Source organism: Rhinoderma darwinii, chromosome 7, assembly GCF_050947455.1.
Source record: "Rhinoderma darwinii isolate aRhiDar2 chromosome 7, aRhiDar2.hap1, whole genome shotgun sequence".
NCBI lineage: Eukaryota > Metazoa > Chordata > Amphibia > Anura > Rhinodermatidae > Rhinoderma > Rhinoderma darwinii.
In genome coordinates this window covers 78,405,382-78,429,547 of record NC_134693.1, presented here as the reverse complement: position 1 = coordinate 78,429,547, position 24,166 = coordinate 78,405,382, and the positions used below count along the sequence as shown (strand labels likewise).

The window sequence follows — 24,166 nt, the reverse complement described above, 5'->3', positions numbered from 1 at the left end:
GTTTGCAATGATGAATGGTGACTGACAAGGATGCAAACTTTAAAGTGTAACTATACCTTCAACAAACTTCTGACATGTCATAGGGACATGTCAGAAGTTTTGATCGGTGGGGGTCCGAGCACTTAGACCCCCACCGATCGCTAAAACAAAGCTGCAGAAGTGCTCGGGTGAGCGCTGAGCTGCTTAGTTTCTGATCGGCTTTTTCGGAAAGCTGATGTAGCAGTGATGTAGCAGTGTACGGGCCCATAGAATTTCTATTGAGTCTGTACACCGCTACATCGGCTTTCCGAGAAAAGACGATTAGAAACCGAGCGGCTTAGCGCTCACTTGAGCGCTTCTGCCGCTTTGTTCTAGCAATTGCTGGGGGTCTCAGTGCTCGGACCCCCACTGATCAAAACTTCTGACATTTCCCCATGACATGTCAGAACTTGTTTGAAAGTTTAGTTACCCTTTTAGGATGCATCTAAACCTTGTCATTCATTCTACGTCGTTTCTGCTTGGAATGCAGGAGACATTGCAGGATTCTTTAGTTCTCATTTGCTACGGCGCTCAGAAAATAAAAGCACTTTTTTATGGTTCATGATGGGCTGACTTGGGCAAGATGGGTATGTTTGAAAAGCATCATCGATCACTATATAGTAGTATTAGCTGTTTGGAAGGCAAAAATTTGATGACAGACTCTTTTTAAAGAAACCGTAAATGTAATGGCAGCAGCTAATATAAGTAAGGTTTATAATTCACACACATGTGTATATAAATGTTTCTGAAGGTTCTCAGACCTGGAGATATGGGACATAAAGTAGACTTTTTTTTTCCATTTGGCCTCTATTGCCAATGGAAAAATGGAAAATTCAATAGTCAAACTTTCCCTAGCCAAAGTGGCTGCTCTTAGAAACCAACATACAACCCTTAACTGCAAATAGAATAAGGTAGACTGAAGATTTAGTGTACCTTTTAAGAAATCAATGATTTTACCAGGTTAAAGGATGCAGGTAAGAAGGGCAAAGATTCGTTTACATGTTCAAATTTGATTGATTTATGCGCATGTAAATGAAGTTTCCAACTAATTGTAATCTGTTCATGGTTTTTCTTTTGGGCAGTCAAATTAGAAATTAGATTTTCCAGTTAAAGAGGCTCTGTCACCAGATTTTGCAACCCCTGTCTGCTATTGCAGCAGATAGGCGCTGCAATGTAGATTACAGTAATGTTTTTATTTTTAAAAAACGAGCATTTTTGGCCAAGTTATGACCATTTTTGTATTTATGCAAATGAGGCTTGCAAAAGTACAAGTGGGCGTGTTTAAAGTAAAAGTCCAAGTGGGCGTGTATTATGTGCGTACATCGGGGCGTTTTTACTACTTTTACTAGCTGGGCGTTCTGACGAGAAGTATCATCCACTTCTCTTCAGAACGCCCAGCTTCTGCCAGATCACGCTGTGACGTCACTCACAGGTCCTGCATCGTGTCGGACGAGCGAGGACACATCGGCACCAGAGGCTACAGTTGATTCTGCAGCAGCATCAGCGTTTGCAGGTAAGTAGCTACATCGACTTACCTGCAAACGCTGATGCTGCTGCAGAATCAACTGTAGCCTCTGGTGCCGATGTGGCCGACACGATGCAGGACCTGGGGCAGGAAGTGAGTGACGTCACAGCGTGATCTCTCGAGAACACGCTGTGTGTCTGTGCACTGCCAGAAGCTGGGCGTTCTGAAGAGAAGTGGATGATACTTCTCGTCAGAACGCCCAGCTAGTAAAAGTAGTAAAGACGCCCCGATGTACGCACATAATACACGCCCACTTGGACTTTTACTTTAAACACGCCCACTTGGACTTTTGCAGGCCTCATTTGCATAAATACAAAAATGGTCATAACTTGGCCAAAAATTCTCGTTTTTTAAAACTAAAAACGTTACTGTAATCTACATTGCTGCGCCTATCTGCTGCAATAGCAGATAGGGGTTGCAAAATCTGGTGACAGAGCCTCTTTAACCCCTATTCATGGTCAGCCTGTCTACCTATCTGGTCATCTCAAATAGATTTCAGACTTGAAAAAAAATTGACCTGCTATGGTTCGAAGTGGCTGATGCACAATCTGGTTCTGGGCTCGATTGTTGTAAAAACAGTAAGTGTTCAATAGTCGTGCATATCCTAGACTAGTGCTTATCAAACTGGAAGGTTAACCGCAGTTGGGGAGGCAGTTTTGACATAGGTGATCATAAGCTGCACAGGCCTTTCTCTAGCCTCATCAATCTTTGGTTTAACAGCATTAGCCCTTATGCACACGACAGGGTTTCCCTGTCGTGTGATGGCCGTTCAAAAATCAGCCGTCACACGGCTGCAGTGGGAACAATAGACCCCAAATAGGGCTATTCACACGATCTATTTTTTTGATGGCCCAGGTAACCCGGCCATCAAAAAAATGGGACATGCCCTATTTTCGGCCGTTCTTCCAGCCGCCCGGCTCCCATATGGGGCTGGGTAATACACGGCCATCACTTGAATGTGCTCCAAGTGACGGCCGTGTCTTCCATCACTCGCTCTCTCTCCTCCTCCTCACAGTGCGAAGTGCATGTGAGGAGGAGGAGGAGGGTATTTTTTTGCTCCCTGTAGGAGCAAAACCCCCAATCCCCGGCCACAGCTTCGGCAACGCTGTTGCCGGGGATTGGGGATTCCGCTCCAGCTGAAGTCCCTGACTTCACTGTGTCCATATATATGGACACAGTGACGTCAGGGACTTCTGAAGCTGCGGCCAGGTTTCCGACCGAGGAGAAGTCTTCCACTTCACTGTCCATATATGGACCATGACGTGAGGGACTTCTCCTGGAGCCGTCCCCTACAGGAAAGTAGGGGGGGGGGGTGCCATCTATGGGGGGTGACTATATACAAGGGGTCTGTGTAGCACTACCTACAGTGGGGCTTTGTGGCATTACCTACAGTGGGGCTGTGTGGCATTGCTTACAGTGGGGCTGTGTGGCATTGCTTACAGGGGGGCTGTTTAGCATTGCTTACAGTGGGGCTGTGTGGCATTGCTTACAGGGGGGCTGTTTAGCATTGCTTACAGGTGGGCTTACAGGTGGCATTACCTGCAGGGGGGCTGTGTGGCATTACCTGCAGGGGGGCTGTGTGGCATTACCTACAGGGGGCCTGTGTGTCATTACCTACAGGGGGGTCTTTGTGTCATTACCTACAGGGGGGGGGGCTGTGTGGCCTTGCTTACAGGGGGGCTGTGTGGCCTTGCTTACAGGGGGGCTGTGTGGCCTTGCTTACAGGGGGGGGCTGTGTGGCCTTGCTTACAGGGGGGGCTGTGTGGCCTTGCTTACAGGGGGGGCTGTGTGGCCTTGCTTACAGGGGGGGCTGTGTGGCCTTGCTTACAGGGGGGGCTGTGTGGCCTTGCTTACAGGGGGGGCTGTGTGGCCTTGCTTACAGGGGGGGGCTGTGTGGCCTTGCTTATAGGGGGGGCTGTGTGGCCTTGCTTACAGGGGGGGGGGCTGTGTGGCCTTGCTTACAGGGGGGGGGCTGTGTGGCCTTGCTTACAGGGGGGGGCTGTGTGGCCTTGCTTACAGGGGGGGGCTGTGTGGCCTTGCTTACAGGGGGGGGCTGTGTGGCCTTGCTTACAGGGGGGTTTGTGTGGCACTACCTACAAGGGGGGGGGGGTCTGTGTGGCATTACCTACAAAGGGGTCTGTGTGGCACTATCTACAGGGGGGCTGTGGCAGTATCTACAGAGGGAAGTGTGTGGCAAAAAATTTACAAATGAAATTCATCCGATTTTAAAACGGACAAGGAAAAAAACCGGATGCAAAACAGGTCAAAATTGGCCGTTAAAAACGCCAACATGGCCCGGAACGGAATCGGAACTATTGCAAAATGGATGCAAAACGGCCGGGAAAAACGGGCGTTTTTATCAGCCGACATTCGGACCCTGTCGTGTGAATAAGGCCTAAGACTCTATTCACACGACAGGGTCCGATCGTCGGCCGTTTCGGTCCTTTTTTTCTCGGCCGTTTTGCATCCGTTCCGGGCCGTGTTTCCGTTTATAATGGCCGATTTTGATCCATTTTGCATCCATTTTTTTCCCTGTCCGTTTTAAAAACGGATGAATTTCATTTGGACATTTTTTGCCACACATTTTTTGCCCTCTTTTTAGATAATGCCACACACTGCCCTCTGTAGATACTGCCACACAACCCCCCTTGTAGGTAGTGCCACACAGCCCCCATGTCGGTAATGGCCCACAGCCCCCCCTGTCGGTAATGGCCCACAGCCCCCCCTGTCGGTAATGGCCCACAGCCCCCCCTGTCGGTAATGGCCCACAGCCCCCCCTGTCGGTAATGGCCCACAGCCCCCCCTGTCGGTAATGGCCCACAGCCCCCCCTGTCGGTAATGGCCCACAGCCCCCCCTGTCGGTAATGGCCCACAGCCCCCCCTGTCGGTAATGGCCCACAGCCCCCCCTGTCGGTAATGGCCCACAGCCCCCCCTGTCGGTAATGGCCCACAGCCCCCCCTGTCGGTAATGGCCCACAGCCCCCCCTGTCGGTAATGGCCCACAGCCCCCCCTGTCGGTAATGGCCCACAGCCCCCCCTGTCGGTAATGGCCCACAGCCCCCCCTGTCGGTAATGGCCCACAGCCCCCCCCCTGTCGGTAATGGCCCACAGCCCCCCCTGTCGGTAATGGCCCACAGCCCCCCCTGTCGGTAATGGCCCACAGCCCCCCCTGTCGGTAATGGCCCCACAGCCCCCCCTGTCGGTAATGGCCCCACAGCCCCCCCTGTCGGTAATGGCCCCACAGCCCCCCCTGTCGGTAATGGCCCACAGCCCCCCCCCCTGTCGGTAATGGCCCCACAGCCCCCCCCCTGTCGGTAATGGCCCCACAGCCCCCCCCTGTCGGTAATGGCCCCACAGCCCCCCCCTGTCGGTAATGGCCCCACAGCCCCCCCCTGTCGGTAATGGCCCCACAGCCCCCCCCTGTCGGTAATGGCCCCACAGCCCCCCCTGTCGGTAATGCCCCACAGCCCCCCCTGTCGGTAATGCCCCACAGCCCCCCCTGTCGGTAATGCCCCACAGCCCCCCTGTCGGTAATGCCCCACAGCCCCCCCCTGTCGGTAATGCCCCACAGCCCCCCCCTGTCGGTAATGCCCCACAGCCCCCCCCTGTCGGTAATGCCCCACAGCCCCCCCTGTCGGTAATGCCCCACAGCCCCCCTGTCGGTAATGCCCCACAGCCCCCCCGTAGGTAGTTCTACACAGCACCCTTTAACATAGCAACCCTCCATAGATGGCACCCCCCTACCTTTCTGTAGATAGCGCCACTGTAGAGGACCGTTCCCGGAGGAGTCCCTGACTTCAATGTCCATATATGGAGAGTGAAGTCAGGGATTTCTTCTGGAGCGGAAACACTGTCCACAGTGCGGGGGATTCCACTTCAGAAGTCCCTGACGTCACTGTGTCCATATATGGACAGTGAAGTCAGGGACTTCTCTGTCCATATATGGACAGTGAAGTCAGGGACTTCTCTGTCCATATATGGACAGTGAAGTCAGGGACTTCTCCTGGAGCGGAATCCCCTATCCCCGGCAACAGCGTTGCCGAAGCTGTGGCCGGAGATTGGGGATTTCGCTCCTACAGGGAGCAAAAAAATACCCTCCTCCTCCTCTTCCTCCACATGCACTTCGCACTGTGAGGAGGAGAAGAGCGCGAACGAGCGACGGAAAGCTTGGCTGTCACTCGGATCACGGACTACAGGTTGCCACTTGTACTAACAGGAGCAACTTGCAGTCTGTTGCTAAGGAATCAACTAAGAGAATTTTAAATGTCCATGCAAAATATCTGTTATCAGAATAAGTAGTATTCATGACATGCTCTTCTCAACTAGGTTGTGTATAATGTGGGCCTCTGTATTTGCCTATATGACATCACTAAGTTGGAAGACTCCTACATTTTTCCCGGTGACGGAGCTTCTCACACCAAAGGTTAGTTCTTGAAGTTATAATGTTGTTTCTGTCCTTTAAAATCGTTAGTTTAAACTTCAAAACCTCGGCAGAAAGCCAGTGGTCCGTTTTGGATTTCTGCCGTGGATTCTCGGCCAAATTCACGTTGGATTTTTCCAAATGAAATATTCACTGGGTGAACATGGCCTTTAGGTATTTGTTGCGTATGTTCCGCAACAAATACGCAGCACATTCCGCACATGTTACTTGCAGATTTTGCTTTGGATTCATTGCAGATTTCACCCCTTCTACATTGAAATGAGTGAAATCTGATGTAAAAATCCACAACAGAATTCGTTTTGAAAATCTGCAGCGTGCTTTGATATCCATGTGGAAAATGTTCAGCAGCGTGTGGATGAGATTTGTTTAAATGCCTTATACATGACTGGGACTGTAATCTGCTGCAGATTTTCCACACAGAAAACCTGCACAGGAAATTTGCAGCATTTCCATCCTTGGCTGGACTTGGCCTTAGAAGAATACGGCAAAGAAGGGCGCTTTCACATCTTGGTTTTCTCTATGGTGTGTCAGAAGGGGATGTGGCTTAGCTTTGCTTGGTGTCTGTTGCAGTCTGAGTAGTAGGAGAAGGTTTCGAATACCTTTTCCCATACCTTTTAGGGTATTGTCACACACACCATTTCTGGTACGTTTTGGTCGCTGTGGTTCTTAACTATAAAAGCCAGGTATGTTCGTGTCGTTTTCTTACACACTCTTCATACTATGTGGCCAAAAGACATCTATTTACAAAATGAATACCTCTAGGAATATGCAGGAGAATGTAGGATTATAAATGCTACGCTTATAACTTCTCCTCTTGACTGCAGTGGTCCTATCATAGGTCTGTAAACTGGCTACCTTGGTCCGTTTTTTTAATTCCATAAGAGCTGATAATGAATTATATTTGATACAACATTACAGAGCAGAAACCTGTGCTATTAACCCCTTAATGACCGGGCCTGTTTGTCACTTAATGACCAAGCCAGATTTTGAAAATCTATTATGTCTGACTTTATCAGAGAATAACTCTGCAATAGTTTTGTATATCCAAGTAATTCTGACATTGGTTTTTTTCGTCACATGTTGTACTTTATTTTAGTGGTAAAAGTAGACTCATACGATTTGCGTAAATCAATTAAAAAATTCAAAATTTGAAGACATTTTGTAAAAATTTTCATTTTTCCCTAGTTTGAACTGCGATATGTCACATATGTACATACATACTATACATTTTTTTTTATTAAATACATATTTCCATCTCAACTCCATTTTGGCTGCACTTTTGAAAAAAAATAAATAATTTAGAAGACTTACAAATGTAATAATAATTTTATACATTTTGAAGTACATTTTGTTTTCCTGCACCAAGCCAAGTTTCAGGAGATTCATAGGTGTCCGAATGATAGAAACCCCCATAAATGACCCCATTTTAAAAACTACACCCCTTCAGGTATTTATTAAGGGGTGTTGTAAGTATTTTGACCCCATAGTTTTTTTTGTAGGAATTCATGCAAAGCAGGTGTAAAAAAACATAATTTAAATTTTTTCACAAATGTATCATTTTAAACGCAGATTTCTTTGTAAAGCGACCATGAGAATGAAGAAACACACCCCAAAATCTATCACCCTGTTTCTGCTGTTTTCAAAAATACCCCCATTGTGGCCCTAATGCGTGGCCTGAACACACGGCAGGGCCCAAAAGGAAGTGAGCACCCTTTGGCTTTCAGGACCAATATTTTGCTTAAATCTTTTAGGCCCCACTGCACATTTGGAGAGGCATTGAGCTGCCAGAACGATAGAAACTCCCCATAAATGACCCCATTTAGAAAACTATACATTTATCTAGGGATGTAGTTAGTATTTTGACCCCACAGTTTTTTGCTAAATTTAATGCATAGCAGGTGAAAAAAAAAACCTCACTTTTTTTCATAAAAGTTTCACTTTGAAGACTGATTTCTTTGTAAAACGACCATGAGAATGAAGAAATACACCCCAAAATCTATCACCCTGTTTCTCCTGTGTTCAAAAATGGCTCCACTTAGGATGTAATCCATTGCCAAGCTGCATGGTGGGGCACGAAATTACAGGAACCAATCTATGGTTTTCAGGACATAATTTTAGCTTGAATGACTTATAGGCCTCACTCCTTCTTTACAAAGGATTTGAGCTTTCAGAACGATGTAACACCCCCAAAACTGACCCCGTTTTGAAAACTACATTCCCAAAGGTATTCATCTGGGGGTGTAGTGAGAATTTTTTTTGGGGTGGGGGATCTTTCGCTAATGGTATTCATCTAGGGGTGTAGTGAGAATTTTTTTGGGTGGGGGAGCTTTCCCAAAGGTATTCATCTAGGGGTATAGTGAGAATTTTTTTTGTTATTTTGGAGTCTTTCTTGCATTCCAATTTATATGTGGCCTATAGTATAATAAAAAGTGAAGTGAAAAAAAAAAATCAATGGATTGCTAAAATGGTAACGAAAATGAATAAAAGGGTTAAAAAATGTTTTAATTCAAATTATTAATTTAGGGATGTATGGTACACACAGAAACATTCCCTAATGCAGAGTCCTGGTTTCTCTGAGTAGGTGTCACACTGATAACTGCTTTTCCTCCGTATTCCGTTCCTAGCACATGCGCGACTTTTCTTTTGGGGTCGGCTTTTTTTGGCAGTAGGGGGCACTTCGGATGGGAAATGTTGTTCTGGGACAATTCTGCTGGCTTGGCTAGATGATGCCACCCCTCCCCTCCCCTCCCCTGGGTCTGGTCTCCGAATATAAGATTTTTAATTACTCTTTCTTGATAGTGAAGAAGAGATCCCTGGTTGGGCCCCGCCTTTCTAAAAATTACAAAGGAATTATATAGGGACACTTGGATGAGGTGAACGGCCAGTTTTTTGTACCATATCTGGGATTTCCGGACAGCGCTGTAGGGCTGCAGCATCTGGTCTGCAAGTTCCACCCCACCCATGAATTTATTGTAATCCTGTATGCAAACAGGCTTACAGACGGTACGACTTGCCCCGCGTACAGGAATGTGGCTGCTGCTGTCCGGGTGAATAGATGTGAGCATCAGGACATCCCTCTTGTCACAGAATTTTACAAGCAGCAAGTCCTCATTGCAAAGTCCCCTGATTTCCCCAGGTTTTAATTTTTGGTTTATTAGGGACTTTGGCAGGCTTTTTTGATTTCGGCGTACGGTGCCACAGGCCACTTTTTTTTTTTGCAGACAGGCACCTGAAGAGCGGTACGCTAGTGTAGAAATTATCCACATACAAATTGTACCCCTTATCCAAAAGAGGGTGCAAAAGGTCCCAGACAATTTTTCCACTGCTGTTGAGTGAAGGGGGGGCATTCTGGAGGGACAATTTGGGAGTCTTTCCCTTCATACACTCTGAATTTATGAGTGTAACCAGAGTCGCTTTCACACAGCTTATACATTTTTAACCCAAATCGGGCCCTCTTGTTTGGCAAATATTGCCTGAATTGTAGGCGGCCTTTGAAAAGGACCATCCATGGCAATATTTTTTTCTGGGGTATATGTCTCCGCAAACTTCACATTTAAAAAGTGTTTTAGTGGCCTAATCTTAAAAAGCCGGTCGTGGCTGGGGTCACTGCGGGGTGGGCAAAGCGTGTTGCCAACAAAATGAAGTAAGAGCATTACGTTCTCAAAGCGCTGCCTCGTAATTACCTCTCTGTACATAGGGGTTTCGTACAGGACATCAGATGTCCAATAGGACCTAATCGTGGGTTTTTTAACTAAACCCATATTCAATTGGAGGCCCCAAAATTTTAAAATGTCTGCCACAGCTACTGGGCGCCACACGCTATTTTTGTCGTAATAAGATGTGGGGTGACTGGCGATAAATTGAGCAGCATATAAATTGGTTTGCTCAACCATCAGGAGTAATAACTCCTCCGAAAAGAAGATTTAAAAAAAGTCCTCCTCCCTAAAACCCTCGGTGCTGATGTGGATGCCCTTCACAGAACTAAATTCTGGAACACACAGGGTGTATGACTCCGTGGGCACCCAATCGGGGTCAATGGCACTAGTGCTAGGCGGACAATCCTGCCTGCGGCGCCTTGGCTGTGGCTCCTCATCACTAGAGCTAGTGCATGACAAAATAAAAAATCTCACTTGCGCTTTCTGTATCCGAGCAGATCATGGCGTAGGCCTCTTCTGCCGAATACAGACGCTGAGCCATTTTATTACTATAAACCTAACACTAACCCTAACTATTTCTAACAATTGCCCCCCTAACTAACGCCCTACACCTAATTTACGCTACCTAATGCCCTATGCCTAACACTAAGTAACGATAATGAACCCTACTAACCCCCAACTAAATGATACACTATATATTTTTTTTGTATTTTTTTTTTATAGATAAAACGCTAAAACGTCCCTACTATACTAACCCTATAAACCTAACGCTGATAAATGTTCCCTAACACTAGCCCTAACTATGTCTAACTAATTGCCCCCCTAACTAACGCCCTACACCTAATTTACGCTACATAATGCCCTATGCCTAACACTAAGTAACGATAATGAACCCTACTAAACCCCAACTAAATTCTACACTATATTTTAACTTATGCTACCTAATGCCTAACGCTAACTAAACTATATATATATAGATATAGATAGATAGAAATGTTAAACTATAATATAGAACAAAGGTGGGGGAGGGGGTGAATGGGGTAAAGGGGGTGATCGGTATCTCTTTTTTTAACTTTCTACAGGAGACCAAAACACACAGCTCCATTCTCCTCAACGATCTGACAGGAATGAAGAGAACGGAGCTGTTTGCCCTGCCTCACAGCCTTTGCATGCTGCGATTGGTCTGTCAGAATTGACTGACCAATCACAGCGATCGTTGTTCGGGGACCACTGTCATTGGTCCCTCGACGGCTCCCTGTGACACTCAGCTGTCTATGACAGCTGTTGCCGGGGACTTGTCACCGTGTAAACACACACGGTGACAGTTTAAGTGCAGGACGGATATATCCGTCCTCCTGCTCGAACTAACAGCTGCAGAGGACGGATATATCCGTCCTTTGGCGTTAAGGAGTTAAATAGAGCACATGATGGTGCATTACTGACAAGAAAGCGGCTTTGAAACAATTATACAGATCTTTTAAAGTTCTCAGATTTAAGAAAATGAACAGTGATCATTATTGATTTCAGTAAAGTAAAACAATGTTTGGAGGATGTATTAATTTAACAGGTTCCCGACCGCTGGCCGTAAATATACGGCCAGCGGTCAGGGTCTCTAAAGTCCGCCGTATAGACTATTTACGGCGGCACTTCAGAGACTGTGCACGCGCGATCGCATGCACACAGCTCTGTGCCCTGGCTGTTGCTAACAGCCATGGGCACTGGGCAGAATGTCAGGGGTCAATCTTTTGGCCCCTGAACATGTGATCGCTGTGACAACCAATCACAGCGATCACATGCATTTCTGCATAGAAAACAGTGTGCACGCGATCGCGTGCACACAGCCCTGTGCCCACGCTGTTACCAACAGCTCTGGGCACTGGGCAGAGTATCAGGGACCAATCTGATGGTCCCTGAACATGTGGTCGCTGTGAAAACACAGCGACCACATTTGTTTTATTTTGACTTTTCTGGCAGTAAATCTCCTGCCTCTTTTCTTCTCCTCAAACATTGTTTCAGTTTGAGGAGAAGAAGAGACTCGGGAGAATTGCTGCCAGAAGATTACAGTTACACAAAAAATACAGTTACACTCTAAAACATTCTCTGTATAGATAGATTTCTATCTATCTATACAATCTATCTATCCATCTATCTTTTTTTCTATATATCTACCTTTCTATCTTTTATTCTATTAGAATAGGCAGGTAGGGAGTATATAATTATATATATATCCACATATATATATAATATATATAGCAATAGCGGTTTATTTTTTTGTTAGCGGTAGTGTAGATATATATAGCAGTTAGTTTGTGTGTTTTATATAAAAAAAACAAAAAAAAACAAACAATTTGTTTAGTTAGTGTTAGTTACGTTATGGCGAGGAAGTTGTTTAGCGCCGAGGAGGCATACGCCATGCTGTGGTCTGAGTCGGAGACCACATCAGAGATGGCGTCCGAGATGGAACCTGTTTTAGGTAGTGACGATGACAGCGTCACTTCAGGTTCATCTTCAGGGGACGTTGTCCCTGATGCAGTTGAAACTGCAGAACTTGAAAGCGCAGGGCCAAGTAGCGCTGTAGCACGGGACAGCCTGGTCCCTTCAGTCCAGGCTCTTGTATGGGCACCTGCCCCATCTTTTGGGCCTAGAATCCACGGATTTACTGCCACTCCTGGCATAACCGTGGACAATACAAATTTTGTCCAAATGGATTACTTCCATTTATTTATAACGGACGACATCCTAAATCAGATTGTCCACGAAACAAATTTATATGCCACTCAATATATAAGGCAGAAACCTTCATCCACCCATGCCAGAGATTGGACGCCCACCAATTTGCTGGAATTAAAAAAATTTTTGGGGCTCACCCTAAATATGGGTATTGTCAAAAAGCCCTCCATTAGGTCTTACTGGTCAACAAGACCCGCCCAAGCCACCCCAGTATATTCTGCAGTAATGCCCAGGTCTCGTTATGAGACAATAATGAGGTTCCTCCACTTCAATGACAACGCACAGGCCCCCCCCAAGTACCGATGCAAACCGGGATCGGTTGTTCAAAATAAGACCGCTAATAAATTCCCTGAATAATTTATTTCTGCAACTCTACACCCCTGAGCAGAATGTAAGTGTGGACGAATCCCTCCTCAACTTTCATGGCAGACTTCGCTTTCGCCAATATCTACCTTCAAAAAGGGCAAGATATGGCGTTAAGCTCTACAAATTGTGTGAAAGCGGGTCAGGATATACCACCGCCTTCAGAATTTATGAAGGGCGGGACCGCACAATAAATGTTCCTGGATGCCCCCCAGATCTTTCCACCAGCAGTAAGATCGTGTGGGAGATAATGCAGCCTCTGCTTCACAAGGGGTACCACCTGTACTGTGATAATTTTTATTCCAGTGTGCCCCTGGTTAGGCATTTGCATGCTGCAAGGACTGGGGCATGTGGTACCATGCGCAAAAACAGAATTGGTTTTCCACAGCAATTAGTGGGGAAGCGCATGATAAAGGGGGACTCCTGTGCTTATGCATCTGAAGAATTGCTGGCGGTCAAGTTCAGGGATCGCAAAGATGTGTATGTGCTAAGCACGATTCATACCGCAGGAACAGTGGCAGTGAGGGAAAGGGGGGCAACATCGGACAAGCACAAACCAGTGAGCGTGTCCGAATATAACAAGTACATGGGGGGGGGGGTGGATTTAAGCGACCAGGTTTTACAGCCCTATTTAGTAAAACGCAAAACTAAAACCTGGTACAAAAAAGTGCCCATTTATTTGTTACAGGTGGCCATCCACAACTCATTTGTGCTCTACAAAAAAAACAGAGGCAGAGACACATACCTGGATTTCCAGGAAAAAATTATTAAAGGCCTCATTTTTGATGTTCAGGACACCGGAGAATGCCCCCAGTCTGAGGATGTCACGCGACTGACTGAAAGACACTTCATCAGTCGGATTCCCCCAACACCAACCAGAAGCAACCCTCAGAAAAAGTGCCGCGTCTGCAGAAAAGACGGGCACCGCAAAGATTCCCGATATTTCTGTCCCTCATGTCCCTCACAACCAGGCCTGTGCATTGAGCCATGTTTTAAAAAATACCACACTGTTCTGAATTATTAGATTTTAGTTAATTCGTTGAAAATATATTTGCCCTACATTAAGTTTTTATTTTTCCCCTGATTTTACTCCAAGGGTGAGGGAGGGAATGGGTGGGTGGGGGGTGGATGTCATGTTTGCATATTCTCTAAAGTTCATCTGCTGGAGAGCTCCATTTGCATAAACCTGCAATTTCTTATTTTAGAAAACCCCAAAAAATAAATTCCCATTATACCCCTAGATGAATATTTTGGGATTTCTGCTTCAAGAGCAGATATTTTGGAAGTGTTATAGAAACTCTGTTGAGTTTTGTAAAACCAGCTTTGAAAAAAAGCGATTTGTGAAATAAGCTTCTTCTATCGTCCGCCCTCCTACTTCTCTATGTGATAAATAAGGCACACATATTTGGTATCCCCATGCACAGGAGAAGTGGCAGAATGTGAAAGGAGATGAATTTTGGCCGTGGTCTATACTGTGTGTGAAAAATGCTGGTATAAACTGACGCATTTGCTAAAAAATTGCTAATTTTATTTTGATCCATCTTATTCAAGAAACTTTCAGAAGAAAACTGGACTGTCTAAAAATATGATAAACCCCTTGAAGAAAACCTTGTGGGGTCTACTTGCGTGAATGAAGTAATTTATGGGGTGATTCTAATCTTTCAGCAGCATTAGGCCCCCCAGAAAACAGTATGCGGCTATAAAATTAAGTGCAGAATTCCTGGACCGAAAAGGCCAAAAAGCCTCTTTTTATGCCAAGCCCTGGCACATGCCCGTGAATAAAGCACACATATTTGGTATCCCCATGCACAGGAGAAGTGGAAGAATGTGAAAGGAGATTAATTTTGTCCGTGGTCCATACCGTGTGTGAAAAATGCTAGCATAAACTGGCGCAATTACTAAATTCTTGCATTTTTTTCCAATTTTGCCCACTTTAGAGAAAAAAATAAAAATGATATATACTGACAAATGCCACTAAAACAAAGCCCTATCTGTCCTTTAAAAAGAGTGTAAAATTCAAAGATGAACTTTATTCACCTGCTGAGTTATAGTCATCTAAAGAAGCGCATAGCAAAATTGTGAAATTTGCTCTGGTCATTTAGCTGTAAAACAGCCTAGTCCTTAACCGGTTAAAATTAGATTTTAAAGTGTGACTTTAGTTGTAGACTCTGGATAGATGCTCCTGCACAATGGGCACTCCAGTTGCCATGGCAAACATGTAAAGCCTAGACAGTGTCGTACCCAGTTCTAAATTGAATTAATAGGACTTTTTCCACGATATTCTCCAGGTGTCGTACATGTATTTTCGGTCGGGAATATACAACTGGAGCTATATTTTAAGTTATTTTGATATTTTTTCCCAATTGTAACTTTTATTGTTTTTTTTTATCAATAAAAAGAAGTATAACAATGAAAGGCAAGTATTATGCACGAACACCAAAGAGTGCACGTCTAACAAGTATGGCAGCAGTAATCAAAACAGAAGGGTCTCCATCGGTACCTGAGGATAACACGAGCAATCGAAAGTCATCAAATAGCTATGATGAGTAGCATTAACTAATACAAGGTCACATAAGAAAACCAGAAAAGGTTAGGAGTAGGAAAGGTGAGAAGACCAATGAGTGTAGGAGGGAGAGCATTGGTGAGGGGATTTGAGAAGTCTAGGAAGGGACAGACCAAATGGGAGAACCCGGTACAAATTGAATGGAGGTTTTGCAGGGGCCATAAAAAAAAACCTAAAAAACGGATCACTGAGTCCCTGTATTCATGGAAAGGTGTGTATCCCATAGGGACCATACTGAGTCAAACTTTTCCTGGATATTACAAATCTATTACAGTGAGAAGTTCGTTCCATGGACCTGACATCTGCAATACATTAATATAAGTATCGTAAAGATGGTATGGTGGTTCCTATCCAGAACAATTAGACATTTAGAGGCACAAAGCAAGTGTAGGAGCAACCTGTGGCGTGTCTATGCAGAGACTTTGACACAACGTTTAGGATGAAAAAATAGGAGTCCTCCAGCTCACCTTATCTTAAGTACGTATTGTTGAAAGCGCTCGGGTCCCCATGCCGGTACACGAATGGAATAGGCAGGAAAGTAGAGAAAAAGATCCAGCGCTGAGACTTGTATGGCTGTTAAAATAGGAGACTTGTTCCAAGTTTTATTCCAAAACTAATTAAAAATTAACACGAGTGTTTCCAAAAGGCAATGGGTAGTTGGTGGAATAGGCGGTGCCTACGCATTTCAGACGCTGACTGCGTCCTTAGTCATGGCTTATTGTGATGAACGTTTAGGATGTATGTAAGAAGGGATAGAGGTATTTTAGTAACATTTTATAATATCTGGTACCGATAGACCGCCCTGCGAAGCATAAGCAAATAGCACAGACTTAGGAATGTCGAGCCGTTTCTTGGCCCCACAGACTATCACAAAGTGGCCCTGAGGATCTGCGCCCATCTTAGAGACCACGAGCTCATAATGGCGTGGTACAAAGATGGCTATACCTGCTCTCTTGGCATCTAAGGTGAAGGTATAAGAATAAGGAAAGTGAGGAATAGAAAATGTTAAAGAAGCCCTCCCACAAAAAAAATTATTCTCTTCATTAGAGAGGCACATTATGTAAATTTTGGTGACGGTAATTTTCTTATCGGCCGCTGTATTTGTTAGTTATCCACTCCCATCTGGTCTCAGCTGTGTCATCTTCAACTGCCGCAGCGTCTCATGTGTGGACAGAAAGTCAGTTTCTCCATTCCTATAGGACTCGCATCGAGGCTTTGATTGTAATGAATAGAGAAACTGACTTCCTGTCCACAGAGGAGACACTGTGGCAGTTGAAGAGTCCTATTGCTGGTCACATGACACAGCTGAGGACCACAGGGGAGTGGATAACTCACAAATGCAGACACAGGTAAAGAGATTACATTTACATAATGTGCCTATCTAATGAGCCAGAAAATAAAAAAAATTGTGGGCGTGCTTCAAAAATGCTTGGTTTTTTTTAAATAAAAACGTTACTCTTATCTACATTGCAGCGCCTATCTGCTGCAATAGCAGATAGGGGTTGCAAAATCTGGTGACAGAGCCTCTTTAATTAATCATACACCGCGCATTCTCAACTATTAGTATACATCTAATATCCTATCTCAACTCTAGTGACTTATGGATGTATAATCGATTTAAGTATAAACGCAACACTGATCTCATCTGATCTTCAGCTAGTAGCCCCGAGTGTAAGTACTGCATAAGCCCTACAGCGCATGCGTGAGCTTTCCTGCTCAGCTGCCCGGGCTTCTTATTGTCCCATTGGCAGTTCTATCTGCCACTCAAACTGGGGTCGGAGTTTCCCGCCCACCCCTACTACTATTGGTTCTACTTGCACACACACACCCCCTAATACGTCATAGAGGATTCCCATAACAGTGAGAACTTCTCGGCGCGCCATCAGTAGCCCCGTGAACCCCTGAGGGCATATGTAGCGAAACATGTCGGGGGGGGCTCTCCTTTCAATTTTAATACATGCTGGATCTTAGGGATTTATAATTTAACAATTTAACTGCTCAGGAGTCCATTGGTGCTATCCACGTTCTCCAGACTTTGCCGGTCTATAGACATAGACGGCATATACACGTGCATACTGACACAACCAATAAAGGTTGTTGACCTGATCCTTGCATTGAAAATTGTAACCATTTATGTTGGTCTGTCTGTTTGTCTGTTTGCTGCAATAGCATAATAAAGATTACTTTTTAAATTTTACAACTTCTATGGTAGCTGGGAAATAGGGCTTCTTTGCCTCTGGCATTTGTTTTTCTACTGTTTTCTAGACCAGGGCCCAGATCGCTTGCGCAATCTCTTCATTGTTTGAGGGATCCACGAGCCCTCCGCAACCACTCTTCCCTCAAGATCTAAATCCTACGCATATGGATCTAAAATTTGCTGAACTGTTGACGGCCATTAACTCGTGTCAGTTTATGCTGGTCACAAAAGTGGATGAGCTGCAGCAGGATTTTGTCATTTTACACCATGATATGCAAAAGATCTGAGAATGCACCGCTGAAACGGAATGTAGGATCTCTGATGTAGAGGACGTGCTTCGTCCCATGCCTGAGCAGATTGCTGTCCAGAAACGGCTGGTCTCCTCCTCAACAGACAGGGCTGATGACTTTGAAAACCGTCTGAGAGGTAATAACACCAGTATAGTCGGGTTACCTGAAAAATCAGAGGGCCTAAACACGGTGACATTCTTAGAAAATTGGTTTAAATCCCTGTTTGATGTCAATACCTTCACTCTATTCTTTACTATTGAAAGGGCGCATCATGTTTCTGCAAGGCATGGTCCTCCAGGGGGTCCTCCCAGAGCACTACTGGCTCACCTCTTACACTTCCAAGACAGGGATGCCATTCTCCAAGCTGTCAGAAGTAAAGGGGAAATCCTTATTAGTGGTCAACGTGTTTCCTTCTATCCAGACTTTTTAGTCTCAATACGCAAACAACGCACTCTATTCACGGAGACGTTCAAGAGACTGCGTGAGAAAGGCTACAGATATGCTATGTTATATCCCGCCAAGCTAAGGGTAGAGGATGGTCTCATACTACTAGATTTTTCATGGTACCGGCTGAAGCACTGGCAGGGGCAGAAGTTCCCCCATCCTTTTCTGGTGGAGAAGGCCTGCTTACTTGAGACACTTTCCTGATTTATGCTTCGGAGATCCGGCATCTGACTGAGTGATGCGGTGCCTTTGGAATGCAGGATTTTAAAGAATTACAATGTTCTATCTGATCTATGTTAATCAATTTATCTCCTTTAAGGTCAGGTCTCGGGACTATGCTTCTGGTGGATAGCAGCTTAGTCCGGAACCACTGTTTCCAAGTTACATAGTTAAAGGGTATAGGTCTACCCGTTCTGGTTTTAAGTGCTGGGCAGAGAGTTATTTGTTGGGGAATGTGTAATTTTACTAGTGCTAATTTTGTATTGCTGGTATGTATGTGTGTGTTGCTGCGCGCTCTTGACTTGTGCACACCTCTTGCTATGTGTTGTTGATGGTCACTGGCACCCATAACTCAATGGCTAATATGGCGCCAATTAAAATTCTGAGTTGGAATGTGCGGGGGCTCAATTCCAAATTCAAATGAGCAGTTGCTCTAGATTATGTTAAAAAACAATCCCCGCACATAATTTGTCTGCAAGAAACGCGTTTAACTGGACAGAAGTTCCTTGCTCTTAAATGTACTTGGGTCGCTAGGGGGTATCACTCCACATTTTCCACCTATTCTTGGGATGTGTCCGTTCTAATAACCAAAAGTCTCACTATTGAGGTGGTGCAGGTTGCTTGCGACCATTTTGGACGTTATATTATCTTAAATTGTATGCTGCATTGTTTTTAATATTGTGAATATATATGCTCCTCCTCCTCTAGGTCCTACCCTGCTGCGTTTAATATCAGGTAAACTCACGCAGTTTCCAGTATGCCCTCTTATCTGTGTGCGTGACTTTAATGCTGTTCCTGATCCCTTAGTGGACCGCACAGGTGGTCGTGACCCAGCCTCTGCACATTTAAATTCTTGGTCACTGTCACTTAATCTTGTTTATGTCGGGCGATGGAAATTCCCGATAGATGGGCAATATACAAATTCCTCCGCGTCACATAAAACGTTTTTTTAAATTTGACCTGGCCCTGGTCTCCCTAGACCTGCTGCAGGCGATTTCCAGTATTACTTTTGCCCCTAGGGGTATATCAGACCATTCTGCTCTTTAACTTTTCAGGCTGGACCCTCGGTGGACTCGCAGATTTGGAGACTCCATCCTGTCTGGTTGTCTTCCCCATTGGTAACGGGAACTGTTTCCAAGGCTCATAATGACTACTAGGAGAATAATTCCTCACACCCAGATCCTTTGATTAAATGGGATGCCTATAAGGCTCCAATCCGAGGAGCCTTTGTGGCTAGGGTAGCGGTGCGGAGGCGGTCTCATAGAGATAAAAATGGCGTATTGATAGCAGCTGTGCAGAGAGCAAACGCAAAAGCGTCTTCTATCTGTTGGGGCTTCCAAATTTGAATATGGGGATAAAAATGGAAAATGATTGGCATACTTGGCACTATCTGAGCGCCCCTGTTCCTCTATACCTTCTGTGAAGTCAATGAATGGTACTTTGTGCACTGCACCTACAGATATTAACCAAGTTTTTCATCAGTTTTATTGTACCCTTTAGGCTGGGTTCACACAACCACATTAACGTCCGTAATGGACGGACGTATTTCGGCCGTAAGTCCCGGACCGAACTCAGTGCAGGGAGCCGGGCTCCTAGCATCATAGTTATGTACGATGCTAGGAGTCCCTGCTTCTCTGCAGGACAACTGTCCCGTACTGTAATCATGTTTTCAGTACGGGACAGTAGTTCCACGGAGAGGCAGGGACTCCTAGCGTCGTACATAACTATGATGCTAGGAGCCCGGCTCCCTGCACGGAGTTCGGTCCGGGACTTCCGGCCGAAATACGTCCGTCCATTACGGACGTTAATGTGGTCGTGTGAACCCAGCCTTATAGTTCACAGGGTGGTGCCTCCTCAGTGATCAAGGATTTCCTAGGCGAGTTACCTCTGTGGTTCCTTTCGGATATACAAGCCTCTGAGTTGGTTGCTCCTTTCACTGAGGAGGATATTGCTGTTGCAATTCAGTACTTGTCTTTGGGCAACACACCTGGCCTTGATGGTTTGTGGAGAGATTGGTACAAATAGGATTCGAATAGTCTGGTGCCTAAACTTCTGGAGTTATACTCGTAGGCAATGGAGTGTGGTATCTTACCTGCCTCTATCCGTGAGGTGCTTATAGTTGTCCTGTTGAAGCCAGGGAAGGCTCCAACTCTTCCAGATTCCTACTGTCACATTTCCCTTCTCAATTCGGATACTAAAATACGTGCAAAGATATTGGCCACTAGACTCAAAAAAAAGTTATCCTGTCCCTTGTTCATCTAGACCCAAATGGCTTTATGCCAGGAAGGAGCACGTATTTCCTTAATTTCTTCCCGCAAAATGACGGTCTGGTACGTCGGCATTGCAAGTAACTACCTCAATCCAACGTACCAGACCCGTCGTGAGGATGAATCGGGCACAGGAGCTGTAATTTATAGCGGACATCCCGCTGCAATGGCAGCAATCGCAATTACCGCCAATCGCCGCCGTTTAGCACCTTTAATGCGGCTGTCAATGGCGTCCGCCGCATTGAAGTGGTTGACAGAGGGAGGGGGCTCCCTCTGTACCCCACCACCCCACCCCCGCGAGTGACTCGCGGGTATCAATGTTTGCTCTTGCAACCCGGAAGCAATGGCCTAGCAACGTCTTCCTGGTCAGCCAGGTACGGAAACTTATTAGGTCCTGCCCAGATCTTCAAGTCCTCAAGTAGAGTAAAAAAAAAAAAAAAGTAAAAAAAAATGTTTAAGAAAAAGAAATAAATAAAAGTTTTGAGTAATAAAAACAATAATCGCCCTGTTTCCCTGATCAGTCCTTTATAATTCGAAAAAAATATATACATAATAAATATTACCGCGTTCGGAACCGCCTGAACTACAAAAATATCACGTTATTTTTACCGCACGGTGAGCACCGTAAATTTGTTTTATAAAAAACTATGACAGAATTTATATTTTTGGTAACCTTGTCTCAGAATTTTTTTTTATAAAAAGTGATCAAAAAGTCGCAAGTACCCAAAAGTGGTACCCACAAAAACTACAGTTCATCTGAAAAATAAAAAAGTTATGCCAGTCAGAAAATGGTGACACTAAAACATGATTTTTTTTTTAGAAAAGAGTATTTTTATTGTGGAAAAGTTGTAAAACGTAAAAAAACGATATAAATTTGATATCGCTGTAATCGTATCGACATAATAAAGTTAATGTGTTTATACTGCACGGTGAACACTGTAAAAAAAGAAAACCGTTCTAGAATTGCTGTTTTTTGGTTTCCTCGTCTCCCAAAAAATGGAATTTTGCTAAAAAAAAAAAGAAATCGCATGTACGCCAAAATGGAACCAATAAAAATTACAGCTCGTTCCACAAAAATCTAGCCCTCACACCGCTCCGTCAACGGAAAAATAACACGTCATGAATCTCAGAACGCAATGATGCAAAATGATGCTAAATGACGGCCCAGGCAAATTTTTTCATGTTCAGTAGTTTTTCACTAAAAACCCCACCATCATTTGCTGGACCCCACAGGTGGACCCCGTAGATGCAGCGGAGATGAGGACACTTTAGGTTAGGGCTGGACGATTTTGACAAAAAATAAAATCTAGGTTTTTTTCAACAATTTGGGTTTTTTCAACACTTTTGGTGATTTTTTTGATTTGAATCTCGATTTTCTTATTTGTATCTGGGTTTTTTCCTGCTAGTGCTGAGCGGGCACTCTGGGGCGAGATTACATTATAGTGTCTGAAGACTCAGCAGGACCCTGTGCAGTACCGGCCCCGCCATGGGGTTTTAATAAATGACATTAAGGCCGGATTCACACGACCGTTGAACTGTGAAAAACGGGCAGTGTGCCCGCTGGATTTCCCAGCCGATCACGATATATGTGAATAAGACTCCTGGCATCATAGACATAGTGCCACAGTGCCCACATAAAGACAGTGCCCACATATAGTGACAGTGCCCACACAATGCCACCCCCAATATAGTGCCGCAGTGCTCATGTAGATAGTGCCACACACCGTTGCAGAACGCAACCCCACACAGGTAGGTCTCACCCCCACCCCCTTTGTAGATCGCAGCACAACCTCCACTCCCTTGTAGATCACACCCCCCCCCCCCTTCTTCCTTGTAGGAATCACTACTGTAGCTGCCACTAGAAACTGACCTCTGGCCGGGGATTCAGCTCCTAATTGGAGCTACTGTGGTGCGATCTACGAGGGGGGGGGGGGTGTTATGCGATCGGCAAGGGGGGTGGTGGTGCGATCTGTAAGGAGGTGTGGTGATGGTTCGTTCGGCAAGGGGGGGTGGTGGTGGTGCGATCTGCAAGGGGGGTGTTATCTACACCGGGGTGGTATCGCTATATACGAGGAGTCCCTGCTTCCCCGCGTACTGTATCATTTTGTTCCGTACTGTATCATTTTGTTCAGTACAGAACAGCAGTTCCATGGGGAAGCAGGGACAGATTGGGGCAGACCAGGAAGTGATGAGTTGGTGGGGCAGATCTTCCTCCTGCAGCACAGTGCGACAGCGCCACTACAGAATCGGTTCAACAATCCTGTTAAAAAACAGAATCATGAGAGTCCTTGAGGGCGAATTAATTCGCTTAATTTCCCAGCCCTACTTTAGGGCCTTGTGCTGCTTATAGAGCTAGTGAAGAAGTCAAAGAATAGGCAATACTGGAGCGCAGATATTTTTTACAAACCCAAAATACCCGTCCTGTGCATAAAGGATTGGTAAAAGCATACCACACCAATCCATTATAAATTTTATTATTCATTCACCCCATTATTACATCATCCTTTTATGCCCTGATGTACTCCGCCCAGCTTACATATACCCTGATGTACTCCGCCCAGCTTACATATACCCTGATGTACTCCGCACAGTTTACACATACCCTGATGTACTCCGCAGAGCTTACACATACCTTACATCATCCTTTTATGCCCTGATGCACCCAGCCCAGCTTTCATATACCCTGATGTACTCCGCACAGATTACATATACCCTGATGTACTCCGCCCAGTTTGCATATACCTTGATGTACTCCTTACACCTTACATATACCCTGATGTACTACACACAGCTTACATATGTATTTCGCCTAGCTTAACCCTTTCATAACCATTGGTCATTGATACCCCTGTGTCCAGGACAAATTTTCCATTTCTGATATGCACTTCTTTAAACGATAATATTTTTACAACCACTTTGAATTTCCTAACTATTTTTAGTTTGGTTTTTTCTAGATTTGTTTAATTCCATGTTTTAAATTTTTATTATGAGCAGACAAATCACAATTTAAAAAAAAACAAACACTTAAATGAAAGATTTAAAACTATCAGTTCCTTATGGAGCAAACTGGCTCCGTTATCTCTGAAGCCGATGGAGGGGGGGGGGGGGGAGTGTCGAAACACGGGGGAGAGAGAGATAAGTGCAACTGCTTCATTCTGAGCAGAGCTGCACTTGTAATGCTGCATTCACATCTGTGTCAGGGCTCCTTTCCGTCGGAACGGAGCCCTGACTGACACAAACGCAAAACAGGTTTCCTTTTCCATCACCATTGAAATTTCAATGGTGATGCATCCAGTGCAAATGGTTTCCGTTTGTCTCCATTGTGCAGGTGTTCTGTCGTTTTGACGGAATCAATAGCGTAGATAAGACTACGGTATTCATTCCGTTAAAACGACGGAACCCCTGCACAACGGAGACCGACGTAAAACCATTAAAATCAATGGTGATGGAAAC

The 24,166-nt window shown here is 45.0% G+C and overlaps 1 protein-coding gene across 4 annotated transcripts in view; it reads left to right on the top strand.

The window, feature by feature from the left end:
• The window catches only part of POLR3H (RNA polymerase III subunit H), a 128,245-nt gene that overhangs the window by 31,059 nt on the left and 73,020 nt on the right, over positions 1 to 24,166 (top strand). For all 4 annotated transcript variants that reach the window (XM_075832292.1, XM_075832293.1, XM_075832294.1 and 1 more), the window contains exon 3: positions 5,870 to 5,966. In XM_075832292.1, the coding sequence (XP_075688407.1) occupies positions 5,870 to 5,966 (97 nt within the window). The remainder of the gene's footprint in view (positions 1 to 5,869; positions 5,967 to 24,166) is intronic.